Source organism: Zootoca vivipara, chromosome 17 (genome assembly GCF_963506605.1).
Source record: "Zootoca vivipara chromosome 17, rZooViv1.1, whole genome shotgun sequence".
Lineage (NCBI taxonomy): Eukaryota > Metazoa > Chordata > Lepidosauria > Squamata > Lacertidae > Zootoca > Zootoca vivipara.
In genome coordinates this window covers 13,237,727-13,262,137 of record NC_083292.1, presented here as the reverse complement: position 1 = coordinate 13,262,137, position 24,411 = coordinate 13,237,727, and the positions used below count along the sequence as shown (strand labels likewise).

Below are 24,411 nucleotides of genomic sequence, written 5' to 3'. Positions count from 1 at the left end.
ACCAGGCTTCCTCAACCTCGGCCCTCCTGATGTTTTGAAACTACAATTCCCATCATCCCTGACCACTGGTCCTGCTAGCTAGGGATCATGGGAATTGTAGGCCATCTGGAGGGCTGAGGTTGAGGAAGCCTGGGTTAAACGCAAGCCTTCAAAACTCTCCTAAATGAAAGGCTTACTTTGTGCTGTCAAAGAAGAGAGATCAGTGAAGAAAAGAGAGGGAGGAAATAAATTCTGCTTCCACTAAGGAACAGAGGCAGTTCCGTAACAGGCTGCGTACAGCTAATTCATTTCTTTGGGGAATGCAGGGGATAGGAAGTCCGACATTCTGGTTTCTGTGTGTGGTGGAAAAGGGACCTCAAGACCTTCTGTAAATAGAGATGGAACTATATGATTTAACAGGCTAGATCCTTCCATTTTATTCTTAATCAGTGCAGAGAGTCTCTTCTGAAACACACATAATTACACAGTTCAAATTTCATTGTGTAAACCTAGAGGAGGGGCAGTTATACGGACAAAGCTGGAAAAATCATAGGTGGCTGTTTTTTTTGTTTTTTGTTTTGTATGGGTGCATAGGTGCATAACAATCTGAAATATTAGTTCATTCAGCCCTTCCAAGGGTGTAGTCCAGGGGTCAGCAAACTTTCTCAGCAGATGGCTGGTCTACTGTCGCTCAGACCTTGTTGGGGGCTGGACTATATTATAAAAAAACAAATGAACAAATTCCTATGCCCCACAAATAACCCAGAGATGCATTTTAAATAAAAGGACACATTCTACTCATGGAAAAACATGCTGATTCTCAGACCGTCTGCAGACCGGATTTAGAAGGTGATTGGACCGGATCTGGCCCCCAGGCCTTAGTTTGCCTATCCATGGTGTAGTCTTTTGCTATACAAAATTTACAATTTGAGCCTCCTTTTTTATGTTTCACATTAGTTAGTTCAGTCAGAGCCTTGAATTCAATTGTAACTGCTGAACAATTTAAAAACAATTCCGAAAAGGCCCGGGTCATATTTGCAAGTGGTGAACACTGTGTTTTCCTTTTCGTTTCTAAAGTTAATATTAAATCAATAATACCCCCGTTCTTTCTGGGGTTAGAAAAAGAATGGTAAAATGTGTGGCTGTGTTTAATGTATTCAAAACTATCTTTGGTCAAAACATGCTTTGATGAAGAATGTTTTCATTTAAAATTAAGGCTGATTTGTGGCAGTTTGTGATTTGACATGTTTCTTTGAAAATGTTAATTTTTCAACTAAGGGTAAGCTGTTCATTGTTAAATTCTACTAAACACGGGTGTAGTTTGGATTCAAATTTATCTAGCTAAAGCAAATTTAAAGTCAACTTAGCCTCTCTCTATTAAGGAATGCTTCCTATTTTATATTTATTATTCTCCCCAGTGATGAATTGTTACTTTGCTTAAAATAACAATTTTACCAAGTTTTAACTATGCAAATAGGCGAACGTGTGCAATTTTCTGAATACTATTATTATTAATAGCTCATTCACATTATGTCTGAAGAACTGTCCTGAATGCAGACATGGTTCTACCTTGGGTATACAGTATTTGTTGCAACTAAGCTGTAGCAACGCAGCTCGAAAAGCAGCTGTACAGTGGTTCTGAATTAGCTATTTTGTGTTTCAGCTTTTGCTGGTATGCTGGCTTCAATAAACTCATTTCTCAATGGTAGACAAAATGTTGCTAAACTGTGCATTAAAAATGTGTTTCCCATAGGACACGGTCCACACTTTATATAAAGCACTTTTTACCTGCTCTTCAACTGGAGTGAGGGAGAAGGTTTTGGAAATGCTTAAAATACCAACAATAACACGGTCCTCGCCCTCAGGTTTACAGTCTGAAAGACACAGTATAAAAGGAAAAGAGATTGGGGAGGGAAGAGGAAAAGAGCAAACCCACTGCTATGGCCTGACAGAATGACTCATCCTAGATCACTCATCAGTGCTTAGACAGTCTCTGGCAAGGGATGCCTCCCAATAGGATTTGGGATTTTTGTTGGCAGTGCTTCTCTTCCCAGTCCCCAGCTCTAAGCTATATGGGGAGGTGAACCTCCAGAAGTTGGAGATGGAAGAAGGGGTTTGAACTGTGCTTTGGTAGTGCAACATGAGGTTAGGGACAAGACCCTGCTCTGTTGTGATAGAGTGTGGCTCTGGGAACCACACATTTTCAGTTGGCCATGAAGGCCAGCTAAAATGTCTGGACCTTGTGAAAACATCTTGAAATAAATAAATTAAAACCTCTCCCTGCCCCCAAAGTGCACAACGCATTGTTGTAAAGCTTGGGCTGTGTTTCATTCTTCCTGACACTGTTTATGTTAATGCAAGAAGGAGCTGAACAGTAGCTGCATATTTTGCATTCCTGCCCTGGAGCTAATGCTTATTAGAGAGCCTCTGTGAGGCTCAAAATTACCTCTATCCCCAAGATTCCAAAACGGCCAAGACTTTCCCAACTTATTTTTATCCCTTTTTTTGCCACAAGAATTCTCAGGGAGGGAGTCTCCAACTCTTCCACCCAACAAAACCTGGCTTTCTGAGACCTTGTACTCTTGCTGTTTCCGTGGGTAAGAAATGTACCGGTATGTACCGTAATTGGAGTAAAATTGCTCCTGAGAGGTGGGTTTGAAAGAACAACTGTTAATGACTTGACCAGATTTGTTTTGGCATTTTACAAGTATGCTTGAACTGTTGCACTGGGATGTTCTACAAAAGGGGACTCACCTGTAGAACTTTCACTGAAAATTTTGGCCAGGAGATTAATCTCATCACACCCACACACCCACACACACCCCAAAAACCCACCATCCTTATATTGCGCCCAAACCAACAAATTAACAGGCAACTAACCAATTTATGGTACAGTATTCTCCTAACCTGTTAGCAGCTCCTGCCCCAGTGCTTACCCTGGTGATGGGCAGCCTGTTATATTGGTCTGCAACTCCTTTACCATTAGCCACGCAGGTTTGGGGTGATGGGAGTTGTAGTCCAACAACACTGGGAAGACCACAACCAAGTTACCCATTCCTGGCTTAGATAGATACTGACTGAGAGATTCTAGCTAGCAATGCTGTGTGCATGTCCCTAATAATTCATTGAACTTGGCAGAGCTTACTTCTGAGTAAGCATACACACAATGATGCAATGGTTTACTCATTCCAGGTGTCTGTAGGCTTGGCAGGATTACTAGGTTTAAATTCTTCCCTGGTCTCCTTGCTGGCCCTAGAAGGACCAACTTAGCCAGTTAGCCCTGGTGATCCTTTGATGTCTACTGACTGGGTTGTTGTTGTTTTCCCCCAAAATGACCCCTGGATTTTTGAATTGTATTGATATTGATGCTGCATTTTATGCTGTTTTTAAGTCACATTTTAATCAGTGTTTTATATTTGCTGTTAGCCGCCCTGAGCCCGGTTTTTTAAAACGGGAAGGGCAGGGTTTAAATAAAAAATATTATTATTAGGTGGCAAAAGAGAGAGGCATACTGAACACGCTCATAAATTATTTGTCAAGCCAACCCAAATATGATAATGATAGACCCAATTAATGGATGGGTACAAAACACTTGGGATCAGGGCCCATAGTTTAATAATTCCAGCTCAAATTAAATCCTGAAAATGATCCTTCTCTTGTTTTGGGAGGTGGGAATCCTACCATGTGAACCTAGCTCAGACTTGTAAAGTAACTTCAATAGCCTTCCTTCCTTCCTCTTTTTTACTAGCCTGCTTGGGGTTGGCTGAAAAGGGACAGAGAACTTCATTCTCCCTGAAGCAGCCCCACTGCTTTTCTGCTAGGTGCAGCAGAGGGGTGGAGAACTCCAGCCTTCAGCTGTGTACACGCCATACGTTAAAAGTACATTTAAAGCACATGGCTTCCCCCAAAGAATCATGGTCATTGTAGTTTACCCCTCACAGAGTTTCAGTTCCCAGCTCCCTTAACAAACTACAGTTCCCAGGATTCTTTTGAGAGAGGTCACTTGCTTAGAAAGCCTTCATATGCAGCCTTCACCTGCTAACCTGCTCAGTCGCCTGCATGGAATTGCTTCTCAACTGTGGCTGTCCCGTCTACTGCCTTAAATGCACGCCTGCCCAGCTAGAGCTTGTTATTTTATGTTACGTTATCCGGGTGAAGGGCAAACCATGAGATAACAGAATCCTGTTTTATCACTAGGAAATAGCAGTTTGCCTTCTAGAAGCACAGATATATTCAGTGCTGCCCCTGCAAATCTCTCCTCTCCCATTAATGGAGCCTTTAAAAAAAAGTCTCATCCATTCAGAATTATTCCTTTTGGGGCTGGGGCTGATGTGCAGTGTGGCAGGCACATTCCCTACCCTCTCCACAAGCAACAGTTGACCATTTTGTGACCCTTTCCCCTTCTTATTCCTCCTGCCTCACTATTTCTGTTTGGTTCTTCTAAATCTAGGCATTCTCCCTTTGCAACACTGCTATGCACTCTTTCTCATTATGTCAAAGGAAATGGCAACCACGAGTCTGTAAGTGGTGACATACACAACATTATGATGATGTTGTTGATGATGATGATGATGATTATACCTGCCCTCTCCAGCCAAAGCAGGGCTCAGAGCAGCTAACATCAAATATATAACATATTAACATAAAATCAGGCAATCAATTAAAATACGTCCTAAAATCAAATCAGAATCAAAGTGAAATCCAATCAGATGGCAACTCCCAGATTTAAGGCCCCCCCAGATAGGGATGGGGACCTTAAATGCTCACCGGCCTAACTGTTTGTATGAGCCTGTGAGAAAAGTTGGGGGGCCACTTTCATACAAGTTCTTATAGGGAGAGAGGGGGAGTCAGACTGGACCCCAACCAAAGGCATGGTGGAACAGCTCCGTCTTGCAGGCCCTGCGGAAAAGGCCTTGGCTCTGGTCGAGGCCAGTCTAATCTCCTTGAGGCCTGGGACCTCCAAGATGTTATTATTTGCAGACTGTAAGGTCCTCTGGGGGACATACCAGGAGAGGCGGTCCCGTAGGTTCGAGGGTCCTAGGCTGTACATATAGGGCTTTAAAGGTTAAAACCAGCACCTTAAACCTGATCCTGTACTCCACCGGGAGCCAGTGCAGCTGGTATAGTACTGGACGAATATGATCCCGCGGCGAGGACCCCATAAGGAGCCTCGCCGTGGCATTCTGCAACCGCTGGAGTTTCTGGGTCAGTTTCAGGGGCAGCCCCACGTAGAGTGAATTGCAATAATCAAGCCTGGAGGTGACCATGGCATGGATCACAGTGGCAAGATACGGTAGATTTAAAGCACCACTCCCAAAGTGTCCGGGGAACTTTAGTTTGTCAATGGCACTGGGAATTGTAGCTCTATGAGGAAACTACCAGTTCCCAGGATTCTTGAGGGGATGTACTTTAAATGACCTGTGCATATGCAACTTTAGCTTTCTGCAACAATGCTATCCATTTCTTATGTACTATCACTATCACGCTCATGTACAGACTAGTACTGCGACTAGCACAATTGCTCCTGTTAAGAATAAAACATGACTTAATGCTAGGCCAGGGTTTTTTTTGTTGTTGTTCACCTAGCTCTCCAGGAAGCAAAGTATTGTTCATGCCAAAAGATGCAGTTTGTATCCTGCAGGAAATTCGGGGGGGGGGAAGAAGGATGCTATTGTTGACATCATTTTCCAGCACAGAATCCAGTTGCTTTGAGAAAAAGAGAATAACAGGAAGTGCCTCAGATTAGCTCATAATGACTGAAAAAAAGCTTGCATGGAATGGGCAGAAGTCCTTCAAATGCAAACTGGATCTGATATGTGTGAATCCTAAAATGAAGTACCGTACATAGATACAGTAGGTGTACAGAATAAGTTGCTATGAGTTGTACTACTCTGGGGTAAACCATGGGTTTGGTTCATTTTTATTTTTTTTGCACAGCCAAAAGAAGTTTAATGTATCAAAAAAATACTACTTTTCATTATGCAAATCTGGCAGTATTTACTTAATAGGAGCAGTATTGTTGCCTTGCATTTGCACCATCCCTTCTTTCTAATGCTGAACAAACAACAAAAACAACAATTTTATTATTTATACTCCACCCATCTGACTGGGTTGCCCCACCCAACTGCCCTGCAAATCATGAAGAATAGAAGTGTGAGTCTGAATCGTAAACATACTTTGTTTTAGACTTCCATTAACTGCTTTTCCTTGGCTATGCAGTCCATTTAAGTCTCTTTCCTTTCTTTCCATAACAGAAATGCACCGCCACTCCTTGCAGCATCTTTGATTCATGCTGCCATCCACGATATTTTGCAGATGGATCTTAACGAGTTTAAAAAGCAGAATGTGGAAGGGGAGGAAGCTGGAGATCACGAGACGGAGCCCTGTAAGTATATTTGTCTCCCAAAGTAATATGGGAGTCTGAGCTCAAGGTCATTACTATTCAAGTACATGTAACTCAACTTCTTTTATTTTCATTAATTTAAAACATTTTTATACCACTCTCCATCAAAATTGATTCATGTGGCCAGCATGACTAAGCCACTTCTGGTGAAACCAGAGCAGCACACAGAAATGCCGTTTACCTCCCCGCCGGAGTGGAACCTATTTATCTACTTGCACTGATGTGCTTTCGAACTGCTAGGTTGGCAGGAGCTGGGACCGAACAACAGGAGCTCACCCCGTCACAGGGATTCGAACCGCCGACCTTTCAATCGGCAAGCCCAAGTGGCACAGTAGTTTAACCCACAGCGCCACCCATGTCCCTTCCATTAATGGCATAATCACAGCCAAAAAGGTTAGCTAACACAGTGCAGCAATCTAACCAGGAGGTTACCAGAGAATAGATGTAAGCTTGATGTTGCTAGATGGTAGAATTAGAAATAGTGCTTTTATTGTTTTCTGCCATTTGAGAATTTCATTGCACAAGACACGGCACAGCTGCAGAACAAAGATATCCCTTGATGAAAAGCGGCAGGTTGTTGCAACAAAGCAAAGGAGAATAGTAAGACAACATTGATCAGCATAACTAGCAACATTTGGTCTTCCTGCACCAGCCCAAGGAATTGTTGGCATCCTGCTGCAATATTTTGAAAAATGGGGACTACCAAAATCCAATTATCATGTTAGTTTTTGATGATGGCAGTGGAGTTGCTAACCAGGGTGGATTTCATTTAAATCAAATCGATTTAAATCACAATTTAAATCACTGGTCAGTAAATCATTTTTTTTACAGAAAGGCTCATTCTTGCTCAGTATTGTTGACACTGACTGGCGGGGGCTCTCCAGAGTTTCAGGCAGGGGTCTTCCCCAGCCCCACCAGGAGATGTCAGAGATTCAGCCTGGGACTTTTTTTTGCACGCAAAGCACCATTGAACTGCAGACTTCCTGTGAGCAGGGAACACCTCCCACAAGCAGAAGGGGAACCTTTGGATTCAAGCCAGCAGTTTGGGTTTCATACAGTAAAAATTGCAAATCACCTGACAGACTAAAATGCTATCCCCATTCATATTAATGATACATTTCCTGTAATGGCCCCTAAGATTTGATCTTCCTAGTCGGCTTCAATATCCTATTTGGGGGCAGTTAAATAGAGTGTTGCTTACTGTTGCGGAAGGATGTGGCTTTATGTCACGCAAGCGTGAATGAGAAAGCAAAAACGCCCTTCCTCCTTTTCTTCGCTAGAATGTGGTGGTGGATGAAGTTGACAACGATGTGGCTAAGACTGCCATGCAAACATAAACCCACATGTACCTAAACTGTCTTGAAGCAATCATAGCCACTTATTATTATTACTCAGCTCTATAATAATTGAGCCACTCAGTTTCCCTCCTCACCATTCCTCTCTCCATCTACTCTTTGTATCTGTCACCAACAGATGGTGTTCTGTTCTGTAAACCAAGCGCAAAGCCTTTGATCCCTCCCTCTCCTCCCTCCTACTCTTATAATTCTCTGTTCATTCGGTTTTCAAGGGGATGCCAGTTCTTGTTTTACATCACTCATGCAGAGTTTATATCCCACCTTTCCTCCAAGGAGCTCGAGACCATGCGTGTGGTTCTCTCCTCTCCTCACCCCATTTCTAGACAGAACAACCCTGTGAGATAGATCAGGCTGAGAGGAAGCAAATTGCCGTAGGTCACCCACTGAGCTTCCCGACTGAGTAGGGCCCCAGGGGCAGCAAACGTTTTCAGCAGGGGGCCGGTCCACTGTCCCTCCACTATATTTTGGAAAAGAAAGAAAAAAAGAACAAATTCCTATGCCACACAAATAACCAAAGAGAAGCATTTTCAATAAAAGGACACATTCTACTCATGTAAAAACACACTGATTCCCGGACTGTCCGCGGGCTGGGTTTAGAAGGCGATTGGGCTGGATCCGGCCCCCGGGCCTTAGTTTGGCTACCCATGGAGTGGAGTGGGGAGTCGAACTATGGTTTCACAAAACCAGGGATCCGGCCCCCGGGCCTTAGTTTGGCTACCCATGGAGTGGGGAGTCGAACTATGGTTTCATCCTGCAGGGAAGGTTTGTTGAGAATGTATGCAGTCATTCCAGGGTTGTTGCAAAAAACCGTTACAGCAAATTTGGGCTGGGTTGGATTTGTACTGTTCGGCAAGGTGGCCAGAATTATGGCAGACAGCACCCAGAACATGGAGAAGGAGGCTGGGGAGGTTCCTAGAAAAGTAGAGAGACATTTATAGCTCCAGGAGCAGTAGGGAGGTGAGCCAAGGCCAAGGTGTAAGAATGCAGCAGTGGCTCCAGCTGAACCTTTAAAAAGCACACACTAAATATTTTAAAACTGGGGAAACATGTAAGAGAATCATGTGTCTAGATATGCCCACTGAAACAGGAAGATTTTCAGCAGGCATCTAAAAGAGAAAAACAACGGTGGCACCTGCCTAGTGTTTAGTTCCAGAATACAGGTGCTGCCACCTTAAAGGAACAACTCTTTGCAAATGCAGAATGGGCATTGCATGGCACTTGCAGAAGTGCAAGTTCTGTAGCTCCAAGTCGGCACATGTGGGGCAAGGCAATCCCTTAAGAAAAGTGGTCCCAAGTTGTTGCAGGCTTTATATACCAATATATACTCCATATACCTCCATATACCTCAAGTTCAGCCTGGGATTGAACTGGCAGCCAGGGCAAATCTTTGAGCACAGGTGTGATATGCTAGGGGTCTCTCACTACACCCAGCAACCGTTCTGCAGCATTCTGCACTAACTGCAGTTTCCAGACCAAGCTCGAGAGACGCCCCATGTAGAGTGCTTTGGGGAGTACATAACGATGGAGGTGCCCAGCATGGAGCAGCCTGAGCTGGGGGGGACGGACAGACGGGAGCTCCTTCCTTCCTTCCTTCCATCCTTTCTTCCTCCCTCTTTCTTTCTTCCTTTTTCTCCCTCCCTCCCTTCTCTCTCTCTCACCCCTTCCTTCCTTCCTTCCTTCCTTCCTTCCTTCCTTCCTTCCTTCCTTCCTTCCTTCCTTCCTTCCTTCCTTCCTTCTCTCTCTCCCCCACCCCTTCCTTTCTTTCTTCCTTTCTTCCTTCTCTCTCTTCCCTCCCTCCCTCCTTCCTTCCCTCTCTCTTCCCCTTTCCCCCAAGTTTTGATCCTGGGTACGCCCCTGGGGTGACTCCCCATCTCTCAAACTAGCCTACATCACTGGCCTGTTGTGAGGATAAAATAATAAGGGGGGGGGCAAGCACTCCACCCTGAGCTTCTTGGAGAAGGATGGGATCTAATAGTAGTATATAATGCAATGATCTTGCCAAATCCTAGGTACAACTCAGTTCCTCTCCTCAAGCAATTTGTTGGGTCACTGTTTCCTCTGAATCAAAGTGAAGTACTGTAATAAGTTGGCTCCATCTGTTGGGGATTATGAAAACTGCATGTAATTTAACAACATAGAGAGCAACTTATTTACCGTGACTTTTAGCAGCTCCCTAAAGTTTGAAAGCACGTCAAAATGCAAGTAGATAAATAGGAACCGCTACAGTGGGAAGGTAAACGGCGTTTCCGTGTGCTGCTCTGGTTTGCCAGAAGCGGCTTTGTCATGCTGGCCACATGACCTGGAAGCTATACGCCGGCTCCCTCGGCCAATAATGCGAGATGAGCACGCAACCTCAGAGTCAGTCACGACTGGACCTAATGGTCAGGGGTCCCTTTACCTTTACCTTTTTAAAGTATTAAAATCCATGATTACTGTATTGGGCAACAATCTGTTCCTGAAAAAGACTGGTGTGTGTGTGTGTGTGTTTGCAAAACGCCACTGGACTTTTCCCTGTCAAAATGCCACAGGTTTTTTATTTTAGTGCTCACAAAAAGTCTATGCCTACAGATCTAGAAACTGTCAGGAGTTTTAAAAAAACCCAAAAAAACTTCTCTAGACGTGTACAAATAGTTATCCCCTGTTTTCCTTTGTATTGTATTAAACAGGGCATATCCTAAGAACAAATCTTAAAAGTAGGCAAAATACTTAGACAACCTCGGAACAACAATAGGCTATTAAGTAGCCACCGTGGGAGCCATGTTTCGTCAGGAATAAAAGTATTCATACAAGAGGTTTATATAAGAAAGCATGACAATTTCAGACCCAATAAATTAAATATAAATGACATACATTGCATTTTGCATAACGCTCTTAGTTTACTAATTGAACAATATATATCAGGGTGTCATAAAAAAACCCTATACCACCCTAGACCCTCCATAAGAGGGTCCTGTACATTTAAGAGAGTTACCTAAGCTAAGGGTTTAGTATCAAGCCACAGAATTATTAATACTATTGTTATTTATTAAATTTGTATACTGCCCTTCATCCAAAGATCCCAGGTCAGTTCACAACAGAAAAATAACAAAATGAGAATACAAAATACATGATTAAACCAAAACAAATCAATAACTCTCTCCCTCTCCTGTACTCTCCTGTACTAACCCTTTGCCTGGGTTAGTGTCTGGAACTACTGAGGCAAGAATTAGGAACCTTAGACTTTCTGTGCAGCTGCGCACAGTGAGCTTCCAGAGCTGAGCTTTGAAGCATCTGTCTGTAGGACCAGCTTACAATTAATACTTAATTCTGCTATTATGCAGACAGGCAGGCAGACATAATTTTATTTATATGCCACCTATTCATAGTTCCAACAATGCTGAAGACAGCTTACAACTTGGAAAAAACAAGTAACTACAACATCATCAGGCTTGTCCACCCCAGAGTTTACTGTGTGATGGCAGCGTTTTGCTAACCCTTTAATTTGCATCATCCACATGATGTTACCCTCAAGCAACACCAGTCAATTGAGGATAATGCAATAACTTGGGGGGGGGGAAGCTGCAAACCACTCTGTTCTGGGGTCAGGGCCGTCTTAAGCATATCCGACGCCGTGGTGCAAAGCTCCCTCTGGTGCGCCTCCCCTTCCCAGAGTTTTTTTAGGGAGGACGGTGCTGCCGACGGGGCTGGAAGAGGCGGGCAGCGGCTGGAGGGCGGCTCCTCCGGCGAGGAAGAGGCGGAGGCTGGACGCGGCGCCTCCCGGCTCAGCTGGACACTTTGTGCCGCCGCGGCCACAGCAGATGGAGGCTCCGGGCGCGGCGGCAAGCTGATGGCGGGAGTCACTGCGTCCAGCCTCCACCTCTTCCCTGGCACCCTCCAGAACTTGGTGCCCTGGGGCCCCGTGCCACTAGCCTCTATGGGTAAGACGCCCCTGTCTTGGGTACAGACAGTTTGGTGTTTTGGTGTGAGTGGATCAAGCATCGCTTTCTGCTGCTTCCCTTCCATGACCACAGCTCCCTCAGTGCTTTCATTTCTTTTCTGGCCTTGCTCTTTTTCTGAAAAATTCCTGAATGGAAGAGTGTAGCCTTGTATTTGTTTATATCCTTCAGATTTGCACAAAACTAGAAAAAACTGCTGAGATTTTACAGTTGCCTGACTGTGTGCTTTTTGCTTACTTCCTGGGCAGGGATTCTTATTTAAAAAACAACAACAAAGTGCACATCCTCCATTGGTACTGTTATGTACTGAGCTGAATCCTAGAACAATAGGATTCAGAATCAGCAGTCTGATTGGTCCGCAGGAGCTACCCAATCCAACTCCAGGTGGAAGTGAATCCGCAACCTAATTGGCCTGCAGGAGCAGCCAATCAGGCGTCTGGCAGAAGTGAATCTGCAACCTGATTGGCCTGTAGGAGCAGCCAATCAGGCCGCAGGCAGAAGTCAATCCACAACCTGATTGGCCCACAGGTGTAGCCCTGAAGTAGCCAATCACGCAAGGCCCATTGTGTAAATAATGTATATAAGCAGATGGTTTTGGGGAAAGAGGGATTCTTCTTCTCTTCTCCTTGATGACTACGAGCTGAATAAAGAGCATGAAATTCACTCTCGACTCCAAGTATATTTCAAGTACTTAACCGGCATAGTAGAATCAGCAAATCAGAAGGCAGGAACAAGCTCCCAGCGCCACAAAGCCTGGCTCAGTGTCTCGTAGTAATTTGTAAGCAGCCAATATTTAGCTGGTAGCCATGGTCAGGTTGGATGTAACCATCCTTTCCCCTGAAATTCAGAAATAACTTGATTACTGGCAAAAAATAAGGTTCCTCCCAGTAATGTTCCATATAGAATGAGTTACCAGCAGAAGTTGGTTTAAAAACCCTAATTTTTTTTTAAAAAAGGGGAGGGGGGCTGAATGAGCCATAAAGATAAAGGAAGGTGTCACATCAAGAGAAGCTTGTTTACATTTGGCAAACAGCTGTTGGGGATCCTCGAGCAAGTGATAAGATCACATGGAGAGAAAGTTGGAAATAGTTCTCAACTCCATGCCTCCAAAGCCTGTCGCCCAACAGGGCATATTTACCAATCGGCCTAGAACATGGGAGGCTGCCTATTGCTTCAGACCAGGCATAGGCAACCTTCGGCCCTCCAGATGTTATAGCATACAACTCCCATGATCCCTAGCTAACAGGACCAGTGGTCAGGGATGATGGGAATTGTAGTCCAAAACATCTGGAGAGCCAAAGGTTGCCTATGCCTGCTTCAGACCATTGGTCCATCTGGTTCAGTATTGTTGACACCAGCTGATAGCATCTCTCCAGGATTTCAAAAAGGGGTAGAATCATAGAAATGTAGAGTTTGAAGGGACCATGAGGGTCATTTGGTCCTACCCCCTGCAGTGCAAGAATCTTTTGCACGACATGGGGCTCGAGCCCACAACTCTGAGATTAAGAGTCTCATGCCTTTCCAACTGAGGGTATTTCCCCGTTCTTTCTGGACATGGCAGGGGTTGAATCTGGGACTTTATGCATGCATAGAAGATGCTTTCCTGCTAAGCTATGGCAACCAGGGGTTTGGGTTGGATCAATAGATTATGGCATATCATAGCAAGAAAGGGATTTTCCCTGTACCTTTTCTTATCCTACCAATGATAGAATCATAGAGTTGGAAGAGACCACAAGGGCCATCCAGTCCAACCCCCTGCTGAGCAGGAAACACCATCAAAGCATTCCTGACAGATGGCTGTCAAGCCTCTGCTTAAAGACCTCCAAAGAAGGAGACTCCGCCACACTCCTTGGTAGCAAATTCCACTGCCGAACAGCTCTTACTGTCAGGAAGTTCTTCCTAATGTTTAGGTGGAATCTTCTTTCTTGTAGTTTGAATCCATTGCTCTGTGTCCGCTTCTCTGGAGCAGCAGAAAACAACCTTTCACCCTCCTCTATCTGACATCCTTTTATATATTTGAACATGGCTATCATATCACCCCTTAACCTTCTCTTCTCCAGGCTAAACATACCCAGCTCCCTAAGCCGTTCCTCATAAGGCATCATTTCCAGGCCTTTGACCATTTTGGTTGCCCTCCTCTGGACACGTTCCAGCTTGTCAGTATCCTTCTTGAACTGTGGTGCCCAGAACTGGACACAGTACTCCAGGTGAGGTCTGACCAGAGCAGAATACAGTGGTACTATTATTTCCCTTGAAAATGCAATTCTGGGCTGCATTTCCTATTGATGCAATTCTGGGCTGCATCAATAGGAGTATAGCATCTAGATCAGGCATCCCCAAACTGCGGCCCTCCAGATGTTTTGGCCTACAACTCCCATGATCCCTAGCTAACAGGACCAGTGGTCAGGGATGATGGGAATTGTAGTCCAAAACATCTGGAGGGCCGAAGTTTGGGGATGCCTGATCTAGATGCTATACTCCTATTGATGCAGCCCAGAATTGCATTGGCTTTTTTAGCTGCTGCATCACACTGCTGACTCATGTCAAGTTTGTGGTCCACCAAGACTCCAATGTACCAGCTTAGTTACATGTGGTGAGATATTTCTTTGTGCCGCCAGTGAAAATTAAAGCTTTGTCAAAGAAAATACTAGTTTTCAAGCCGCCTTGTTGACCTGTGGGTCCATGGTTTTCAATTTCACACAAATGTTTCCTGCAGGAAGCTGAATTGGTATGGTCCCTGCACAAGGACTGAACCACATTAAATGCAGCACCCGTTACCATCCCTAAATATGTGCTTATTATTTAAGGTGGGCATTGCTATGTTTCCTGCTTTACAGTTAACATAGTGCAAACTAAGCAAATTTATTCTCCAAAGTAAACCGCGCTGAACTCAATATGGCTTGTTCTCACGTAAATGTGCGTAAAATGGCAGCCTTAATGTATAAATCTTCGAAATAGTCCCTCTTGGTTTAGGAGTCGGTGCAACAAAGCAGTAGTTCTCACTTAGATCTACGGCACTATAACTAAACAGAAAAGGAGACAGATTTGCTATGCCGCATAATAACCTTTCCAGAAGCAAAATTTGTTTTACAGCAGGAAACGTGTAATAAATAGAATTCACTTTAATAAAGCCCGCCTGTCACTTCTGCAAGACACCCGAAGTGACATGCAGTAAAATGGAAATCCAGTCCCTCCAAGTTAAGCACAGTTTTGTTCTCTTCTATTAAAACCTGTGAGAAATACCTGAAATAACTTGGCTATTGGTGGTTTATGCCTGGACCCAGGTGGCGCTGTGGGTTAATCCACAGAGTCTAGGGCTTGCTGATCAGAAGGTCGGCGGTTCGAATCCCTGCAACGGGATGAGCTCCCATTGCTTGGTCCCAGCTCCTGCCCACCTAGCAGTTCGAAAGCACATCAAAGTGCAAGTAGATAAATAGGGACCGCTCCGGCGGGAAGGTAAACGGCGTTTCCGTGCGCTGCTCTGGTTCGCCAGAAGCAGCTTTGTCAAGCTGGCCACATGACCCGGAAGCTGTCTGCGGACAAACGCCAGCTCCCTCGGCCTATAGAGCGAGATGAGTGCCGCAACCCCAGAGTCGGACACGACTGGACCTGATGGTCAGGGGCCCCTTTACCTTACCATTGGATACAGTTGTTAGCCACATTGTTATGCAAAGTATTCTTCCATCTAGTCTGGGTCGCAATTGCTGTACAAGCTGTTTAGATTTCGGGATGCTGTGGGACAGAAACGTGACTCAAAGACAAATCTATCAAATTTGCAATTCTTGAAACAATATTGAGGACCAAAAAAACACCCATCCTTCAACATCCACACCTGCCTTAATTTTGCAGTGCAGTCCTCCAACAGAACGGTGTTTACAAAAATGCATATATTAGGGGAAAGTGGCCATACAAATGAATATATCAGGTGGAAATGCACATAAAAATGAATAGATTAACGAAAATAGCACGCCATAATGCATTACAGTAGGACAAATTGTTTGCAAAAATGTGGTCAAAACTGCATACAAAAATACGTTTCTTAGGAGAAGTTTGCACTACAGTGCTGAAGAATTTTCATGTTTTAAAATATTTTTTTAAAAAAAAATGCAAATTGCTGCAGAAATGTTGAGAACTGAATTTCAGAGAAATGAGAAACTACGAGAACTAAAATTGACAGATCCCAGCATCCGTACTAGGGACTGCCTGCGTGCGTTTATCTTTATCATCATGTTGCGTGCTCTATCTGTACTTTTGTAAATAAAGATTATTATTATTATAATTATAATTATAATTATTATTATTGGCATTGCTATTCAAAATCAAAAGTAACCATATCAGTCCGTAAGTAAAAAAAAAAAATCCATCAGATGTCAAGCAAAGCTGGCAGGGAGGAGTAATGTTGGCAGACGCTGAAGCCCTGTCGTTTTTTGTTTAGTCAGACTTCAGGTGGAATGCGGGATGTGGTTGCAGACCATTGGACAAGGCTCTGCTAGCAAGGTGCTAGGCAGGTTTCAAGCTGCTTCTAGGAAGGCTGGGTTGTCAGGTAGCAGGGCTGGCCCAAGACATTTTTGGCACCTGAGGCAAGCCCCTCCCTGCCAGGAAAGAAGGGATGAGTGAAGATCTGCATCAGGAGGAAAGGGAATAAACATCTACAGCAGGATCTGCTGTTGCCCCTGCATATCCTGCCGCCAGAGGCCGTCACCTCACCTTGCCTCATGGGTGGGCCGGCCCTGCCTTTCAGGGAGCAGGGGAAACAAAACAAAACAGTAGTTGGCACTAGGATTAGCTGGCACTCATGCAATACCTTTTCCTTTCATAATGGAGACATAGGATCAAGCACCAGAGAGAGGGGGGGGGCATACCTTAAAAAGTTCGTGAAATGCTGAGGAGTTCCTTTAGGGGGCAGCATAGCTTTCTGACATTTTTCCAAGTTCTTCTTTTGAAAAGCATTTATGGAGTGTTCCAGTGCTTCAGTGTTATCATAAGTGTGCTCAGCATCTGAAAACAAAAATGCACATTATTATTTTTTTAAACAAACAAACGACAAATTGGTGCACACTGGTTGGAGGTGGGGAGCGGTTAATGGTTTCTTATTGAATGTGGTAAGCCAAAAAGTGCTTGGATCACAGGCCGAGAACCTGTGGCCCTCCTGGTGTTATTGGACTAATGCTCTCATTAGTCCCAGCCAGCATTGTCAATATTGGTAAGGGATGAGGAGGAGTTGCAGCCCAGCAACATGTGGATGGCCACACTTTCTCTGCCTGTGATCTGAGACAGGATACAATAAGGCAGAATGAATGGGAAGGGAAAAGCAAAATAAACAATTTCTGGCACCAGCACGTTCATATTAATACATAACGAAGTTATGTCCAGTGAAATGTTTACTTTTAAGGAGGCAGGTGCAGGAGTGGAGGAGGCCAATGGCAGCTGGTCTCGTCCTGCAGAGGGAACTCAGTTGTCGGTTTTCTCCCTCTGATACTGTGGTATACCCCTCGCCCTATTCTAAACAACCAGCATCTTGGGGAAATTAACAGCAAGAAGCACAACTTTCGTATCACGCAATCGTATCGTAATTTTTTTGTGAATAGTCGGGATGAAACGCCCACCTCAGGCGGCAGAAGTGCAAGAGCTCCACATACCTCACAGTTTCCGCCACCGCCACCAGAATGACCCTAGGGCAGAGAAGGCAAGCGACAATGCTTTGTGGAATGCCCGTGGAGTGGGGGCAGAAGGCGACAATTTCCATTCTGTCTCAAGTAGCAAAACAGGAGGAGCCTTCCCTGTCTCCTGTGCTGAGCAACACAACCATAATCAGTCCTTAATTAGAAGAGAAGCCTTAAACACCATTGCTGTTGTTTTATTAAAATCGTGCAGTGTCTTAGGTACTGTATATTCCTGCGTATAAGACTACTTTTTAGCCCAGGGAAAATCTTCTCAAAAGTTGGGGGTCGTCTTATATGCTGGGTCGTATTTCTTATACAGCAACTATATCCCAAACTCTATATTTTAACTGGAAAGGTTAGGGGTCATCTTATACGCCCAGCCGTCTTATACGCCGGAATATACGGTAAGTAAACAGATGAGAAAAACCTCAATCAGTGGCAGGTTGAAGGAGAAAGCCAAAGGATGCAATGTAAGCCCCCAAAGATGAAATCTCTTTGAGATCCAGTGCCGAGGGCCTTCTTGTGAGAAGTGAGGTTATAGGGAACCAGACAGAGGGCCTTCTTGGTAGTGGCACCCACCCTGTGGAACACCCTTCTATCAGATGTCAAGGAAATAAGCAGCTATCCTATTTTTAAAAGACACCTGAAGGCAGCCCTGTTTAGGGAAGTTTTTAATATTTAATGCTGTATTGCTTTAACACTCGATTGGGAGCCGCCCAGAGTGGCTGGGGAGACTCAGCCAGATGGGCGGGGTACAAATAAAAAATTATTATTATTATTATTATTATTATTATTATTATTATTATTATTTCATGGCAGTGCTGGATGGAGGCCCTTTGCAGCGCTGCTTCTTTAACAAACTCTGGGACGTTTGCTGCAAATGGCAGAAGCAGCCGCCGCCACCACCGAAGCCGCTTCATCGCTACCTCCAAATTTCCATCCATGCAACCCGTAATACCCGCCGGAAAATGGAGGACAGGCATGTTTCCCTCCCAGAATTTAATCAGCTGTTTGGCTTGACGGTAAGTTTCTAGGGCTCAGGTGAGAGAACACTGGTGGCGTCAGGACAGAAGTCCAGAGAGAGCCACTCGGCAGGAATGAGCTAGGGGCAAAGGGATACAGCAGGGCTGGCACGACACATTTTGAAATAAGTGAACTAATACATGTTACCATCTAAACTTCCATCATAATGCTCCAGATCAGTCTGTTGGAAAAAGCAGCCTTCCACTGTGGCTTCCGTTTCAACCACTGTTTACTTCTCTGTTTGTGAAACCTATTCCACGAAAGGTGGTAGGCTCTCCTTCCTTGGAGGTTTTGAAGCAGGAGTTAGATGGCCAGCTATCATCCTGCATTTCACGGGGGTTGGATCAATGACCGTTGGGGTACCTTCCAAAACTACCAATTCTATAGATTCTGTGAAAGAGGGCGGTGCCCCCACAACACCATAACCTGCAGGAGCGTCTCCACCCCCATCACTGAGATCCAGCTCCGAGGGCCCTGTGGAACGCCCTCCCATCAGATGTCAAGGGAATAACTATCTGACTTTTAGAAGACATCTGAAGGGAGCCTTGTTCTTTGAGCAATCTGTTATAGAATAGGCATTGGTTGAGCACACCAATCTTTAACTATTTGCTAAGTTAATCCTCTGACGTAATAAATCTATTAATCTGAGTCTTGAAAATCCCTGCTCCCCCCCCCCCCCGGGGCAAGGACTAGTTCTAACTATTGTGATTTGGGGAGTGGGGTTCAGGAAAATTGCTTTAGAGATGAAAAGGCAGCTCTAGGTACATGTCCTGTGCAAGACAGTGGGTCGTAACCAATGTAGTGCAGCTCAATGAACGTCATTTAGTGGTATACCTCTTCTACTGGCCAAATGTTTTGCACCAGCAGAAGGTTGCTACATAAGAATATGCAAAAGCAGGTCGCTGTTGATTTCATTTCACAATAGATTTGAGCAACCTGTTGCACAGCAAAGTAGCACACCTGTTGTATTGGATTATTTATCCTGGGTCTTGTTACTGTTTATGCTTTGGCTTCTAGGTCTCCGTATTGGTTATTTTTCTACTTTTTATTTATTTATTTCATTAAAATTTTATATGCCGCTTGAGTGTAGAAAAACCACAAAGAAGTTTATGGTGGGGGGGGGAGATATAGCAATGAAATTATCACTAAAAAAAATTCTGCAGCCCAGTAGGGCCATTCTGATACACTCACAGAAGAATTCACGTGTGGTTAGAAAATGATCTTTGCCTTCTCTTTACATGTCCTTGCCTCCGAAAGGATGATGTGGACCGAGCGTACTTTGCCGTCTTTGATGGTCATGGAGGAATAGATGCGGCTAACTATGCAGCTGCTCACTTGCACGTAAATGTGGCGCATCACAAAGACATTCTGAAAAACCCGGTGGAGGCCTTGAGGGAATCTTTCCAGAAAACAGACGAAATGTTCCTTGCTAAAGCCAGGAGGGAGGTGAGTGGGGAGAGGCAAGTACCGCAGTAATTGTAGATTGTTAGCTCGCCGGAAGAGTGGGTGCGGGGAAGCTGAGTGCTGAGAAATGTGTTCTCCCCTGGTAATTGGCTTTTCTGTAGCGTTGCAGAGAATCCCGGGTAAATAATTTATTGGTTCACTTAATAGACTTTTGCCTAAGAATCACTGCCCACAAATCAGAGGAGGTGAAAGGTTTAATTTAGGCCAACGTTGATGGATGTTGGGGTCTTTCCAGAGGGGTAGCCATGGTTTTTTTTTAAGCCCAGTAGGTTCATCCAGGTTACTTTCTGTTCACTGACACTCATGTAAGGATCCGGGGAATGATGGGCTGCAGTGCATATGCCAAGAAATAGGAGAAGCAGCATCTGGGACTAGGCTGCTGTACCCAATTCCTTCTTTCTAATTCAGGTAAATTGGGAACCTAAGCTATAGGCAGGGTGGTTTCTCTTGTTTGAATGGTAGCAAAGTATGAGAGAGAGTAAGTAAGGAAACTTGTAAAGCATAGTAATGTAGATTACAAGGTGATTTGGTGGGCCAGCCATTCCAAAATACGGCAATACTGAAATGGACTGGTTGCAAATCAAAGTGATTTAAATAGCAAGGGGAAAGTGCTTTTAAAAACCTGTTTTCCTGCTATGCAATTTGTATATTTTCTGAACAAGCATGTATGCAAGCTGTTTACTTTAAAAATCAAAACTACATTGGTTTGCAACTAAATAGAGCACTTTTTAGAACGTTGAAGCGTAATCCAGACCTCTAATTGAGCTGTTTAGAAACAAGGTGGACATTCACGTAGGTTAATCAACTACCATTTGACACTCCCTATGCACATAAAGGGACAATCCGTAAGCACCATCATTTAACCACAAAATGCCCAGAACTTTCCTGAGGCCAGACTGGCAGTTAGCGCTAGGGAGCAGGTGGCACTGTGGTCTAAACCACTAATCCTCTTGGGCTTGCTGATTGGAAGGTCGGCGGTTCGAATCCGTGCAACAGGGTGAGCTCCGGTTGCTCTGTCCCAGCTCCTGCCAACCTAGCAGTTCAAAAGCACACCAGTGCAAGTAGATAAATAGATGCTGCTGTGGCGGGAAGTTAAATGGCGTTTCCATGCACTCTGGTTTCCGTCATGGTGTTCCGTTGCGCCAGAAGCGGTTTAGTCCTGCTGGCCACATGACCCAGAAAGCTGCCTGCGGACAAATGCCAGCTCCCTCGGCCTGAAAGGGAGATGAGCGCTGCAACCCCATAGTCACCTTTGACTGGACTTAACCGTCCAGGGGTCCTTTACCTTTTACCTTACTAGGCAGAATAGTAGCTTTCCTTCCAATATATTTTATTTGTTTATTTTGACATGCATCTATTGTGCCCTGGGTGGTTCTCACAAAACAGATCTACAAAGTTAAAACACTGGAAACAACACGGTGTGTGTGTGTGTGTGTTTATATCCCTGCCCCTGATCTTCACTCATCTAACTATACCAGGCTCAGCCACCAAAAATCTCTTCTCATTAATTACTGCAACCATTCTCCTCTACTGCCCCCATGTGGCTAGAATTCCCTCTCTCTGTCTGTGACGACAGTTCTGTCTCTCCCCATCTGTACTATCCATTTAAAGCAGTGTCATGCCACTTTAAGCAGTCATGGCATCCCCCAAAGAATCTGGGAACTGTAGGTGCTGAGAGTTGTTCGGAGGCCTTTCTTTGCCTTACAGAGCTACAATTCCAAGTGTTCCCTGGAAGAGGGCTCGATTGCTTAACCACTCTGGGAATTCTGCCTTTACCCTCCTTGATCAGAACTCGGGAAAACAGGAACAGCTTTACTACATAGTGAGCCAGCACACTTTGTGCCATCTGAAAAGTGCGACAGACTTTGCTTTTTAAATTAAACCTGATCGTTCAGAGAGAGGGGCTTGGTATATTCCTGAGTGGGCCATCACCACCCCAGCCCCCACTTGATGAATACAGCTCACAACATTGTTCTGAGAATACACTGCAAACCTCTTGTTTGTTTGTTTGTTTTAATATTTAATGCTTATAATTTATGTTAATGCAAGCTATCTCTCTATCCGATTGTACCTTCTCACGTCGACCACTGCGATGGTTGATTGTAATAGATGTTTGAAAGCACTTATCGAAAAGGGTATTACTGCCAGCACTGTATTTAATAGAAACAAACCAAGATCTTTAGGAGCATCTTCTGTTGCAATAGTTTTTGAATACATGAGTGGTGTTGGACAGGGGTTTCCAGACTACGGCCCGTGGGCCGGATACGGCCCGAAGGCCTCTTTTATCCGGCCCGCGACAACCTCCACCCGCTGCCGCCGCCCGCTCTTAGCAGCATGGTGCAGCTGCCCACTTCCGGGTCGGAGGAGCACCAGAAATAGCTTGTGCACATGCACAAGCGTCATTTCTGGCGCACTTCCGGGGCGGAGGAGGCCCATGTGCATGGGCACAAGCTATTTCTGGCGCTCCTCCAGCCTGGAAGTGCGACGAAAATAGCATGTGTGCACACGTATGGGCGCATGCTCCTGTGTGCTCCCCCGCCCTCCGGCCTGCTGCGCGATTGGCGCTGCGGGCACCGGACCGAAGCCGGGTAAGTTTGGGGACCCCTGGTGTTGGATAATACAGATAATTTGGATCCTTTCCAGTCTGGGTTTAGGCTCAAAATTGGGGCAAAAACGGCCTTGGTTGCCCTGATTAGTGCCTTACACTGGGGAAGGAGTGGGCGTCCACAAATGAGAGGAGGTGAAAGGTTTAATTTAGGCCAACGTTGATGGATGTTGGGGTCTTTCTGGATCTCTTGACAGCTTTTGATTTCGTTGACCATGCTGTGCTTCTGGATTGGTTGTTTGGGTTGGGACTGAGGATCAGCGTTAACAGTGGCTGCATTCCTTCTTGGGTAACCAATCTCAGAAGATGGTAGCGAAACATTTATCGGCCTATAGCATGTCTCAGAGTTCTGTTCTTCCCCCCGTCCGCCATGCTTGTTACCATCTACATGAAGCTGCTGGGAGAAGATGTCATCCAGGCACACAATAACTAAGTTGCCTTTTATTTCTTGACATGTTTTGAACAACCGGATAGAAGTCATCACAACAATAGCAACAAAAGGCTAGTGTGAATTCACTGTAATGCTTTTTACATCGCTAACAGAGTTCCTATGATCTTTGATGCATGGTTAAATAATGAGCACCAATTCTCCCCACACAGTTACGTTTCATCCTTTAAAGGCTCTTTATAACATTCCCTCCCCCCTTCTCTCCCTCTCTCCCTCCCTCCCTCCCTCTCTCTCTCTCTCTCTCTCTCTCCAAACTCTACAGAAGCTGCGCAACGGTAGCACAGGTGTGGCTGCCTTGATTGTTGGGAGCAAGTTACATATAGCTTGGCTTGGCGACTCACAGGTAATGCTGGTCCAGCAAGGGAAAGCTATAACCCTGATGGAACCTCACAAGCCAGAGAGAGAGGTAACTACTGCAATTCTTTGGGTTTCCCCCACAAAGCTCTTGGCCTCTTAACACTGGTCCTGAAAGACCTACATTGGCTCCCAATAAGTTTCCGAACACAATTCAAAGTGTTGGTGCCGACCTTTAAAGTCCTAAACGGCCTCGGCCCAGTATACCTGAAGGAGCGTCTCCACCCCCATCGTTCTGCCCGGACACTGAGGTCCAGCTCCTAGGGCCTCCTGTTGGTTTCCTCACTGCGAGAACTTCCTGGAAACTTCCATTTCACTGTATCTGAAGAAGTGTGCATGCACACGAAAGCTCATACCAAAATAAAAACTTAGTTGGTCTTTAAGGTGCTACTGAAGGAATTTTTTTATTTCACTGCGAGAAGTGAGGCTACAGGGAACCAGGCAGAGGGCCTTCTCGGTAGTGACACCCGCCCATAGCTGCCAAGTTTTCCCTTTTCTCGCGAGGAAGCCTATTCAGCATAAGGGAAAATCCCTTTAAAAAAGGGATAACTTGGCAGCTATGCACCCGCCCTGTGGAACGCCCTCCCATCAGATGTCAAGGAAATAAGCAACCATCTGACTTTTAGAAGACATCTGAAGGCAGCTCTGTTTAGGGAAGTTTTTAATGTTTGATGCTGTACTGTTTTTAATATTTGGTTGGAAGCAGCCCAGAGTGGCTGGGGAAAACCAGCCAGATGGGCGGGGTATAATATTCTGTTGGGAGCTGGGGAGGCCCGGCCAGATAGGCGGGATATAAGTATTATTATTATTATTATTATTATTATTATTATTAATATTATTTCCTCTAAATCCAAACATACCAGTTATTTTGTAAGATAAAAGGGACCATGCCAAAATAAAGAGATTAATAATAGTGAGATTAATAATAATGAATTGGATAACAGCCAATAAACTGAAGCTCATTCCAGGTAAGACTTAAGGTACTGTTAGTGGGCGGTTCCCTAGACTGGATGGATGGAAGGTTGCATGCTCTTGTTGGGGTTACACTCCCTCTGGAAAAGTAGATCTGCAACCTGGGGTTACTTCTGGATCCATTGCTGTTGCTTGAGGGTCATGTGGCACAGAGTGCCTTCCATTAGCTTTGGTTGGTGACCCAGTTGCAACCGTATCTGGATAGGGATA

General features: G+C 44.9%; 1 protein-coding gene across 2 annotated transcripts in view; it reads left to right on the top strand.

The window, feature by feature from the left end:
* The window catches only part of PPM1F (protein phosphatase, Mg2+/Mn2+ dependent 1F), a 41,270-nt gene that overhangs the window by 3,352 nt on the left and 13,507 nt on the right, over positions 1-24,411 (top strand). The window contains exons 2-5 of one of the 2 annotated variants that reach the window (XM_035098330.2): positions 6,234-6,364; positions 18,155-18,357; positions 19,616-19,804; positions 23,138-23,281. In XM_035098330.2, coding sequence (XP_034954221.2) covers positions 6,234-6,364; positions 18,155-18,357; positions 19,616-19,804; positions 23,138-23,281 — 667 coding nt within the window. Of the gene's footprint in view, positions 1-118; positions 6,365-18,154; positions 18,358-19,615; positions 19,805-23,137; positions 23,282-24,411 lie in introns of both variants that reach the window. The other variant, XM_060269787.1, reaches the window with a different exon arrangement.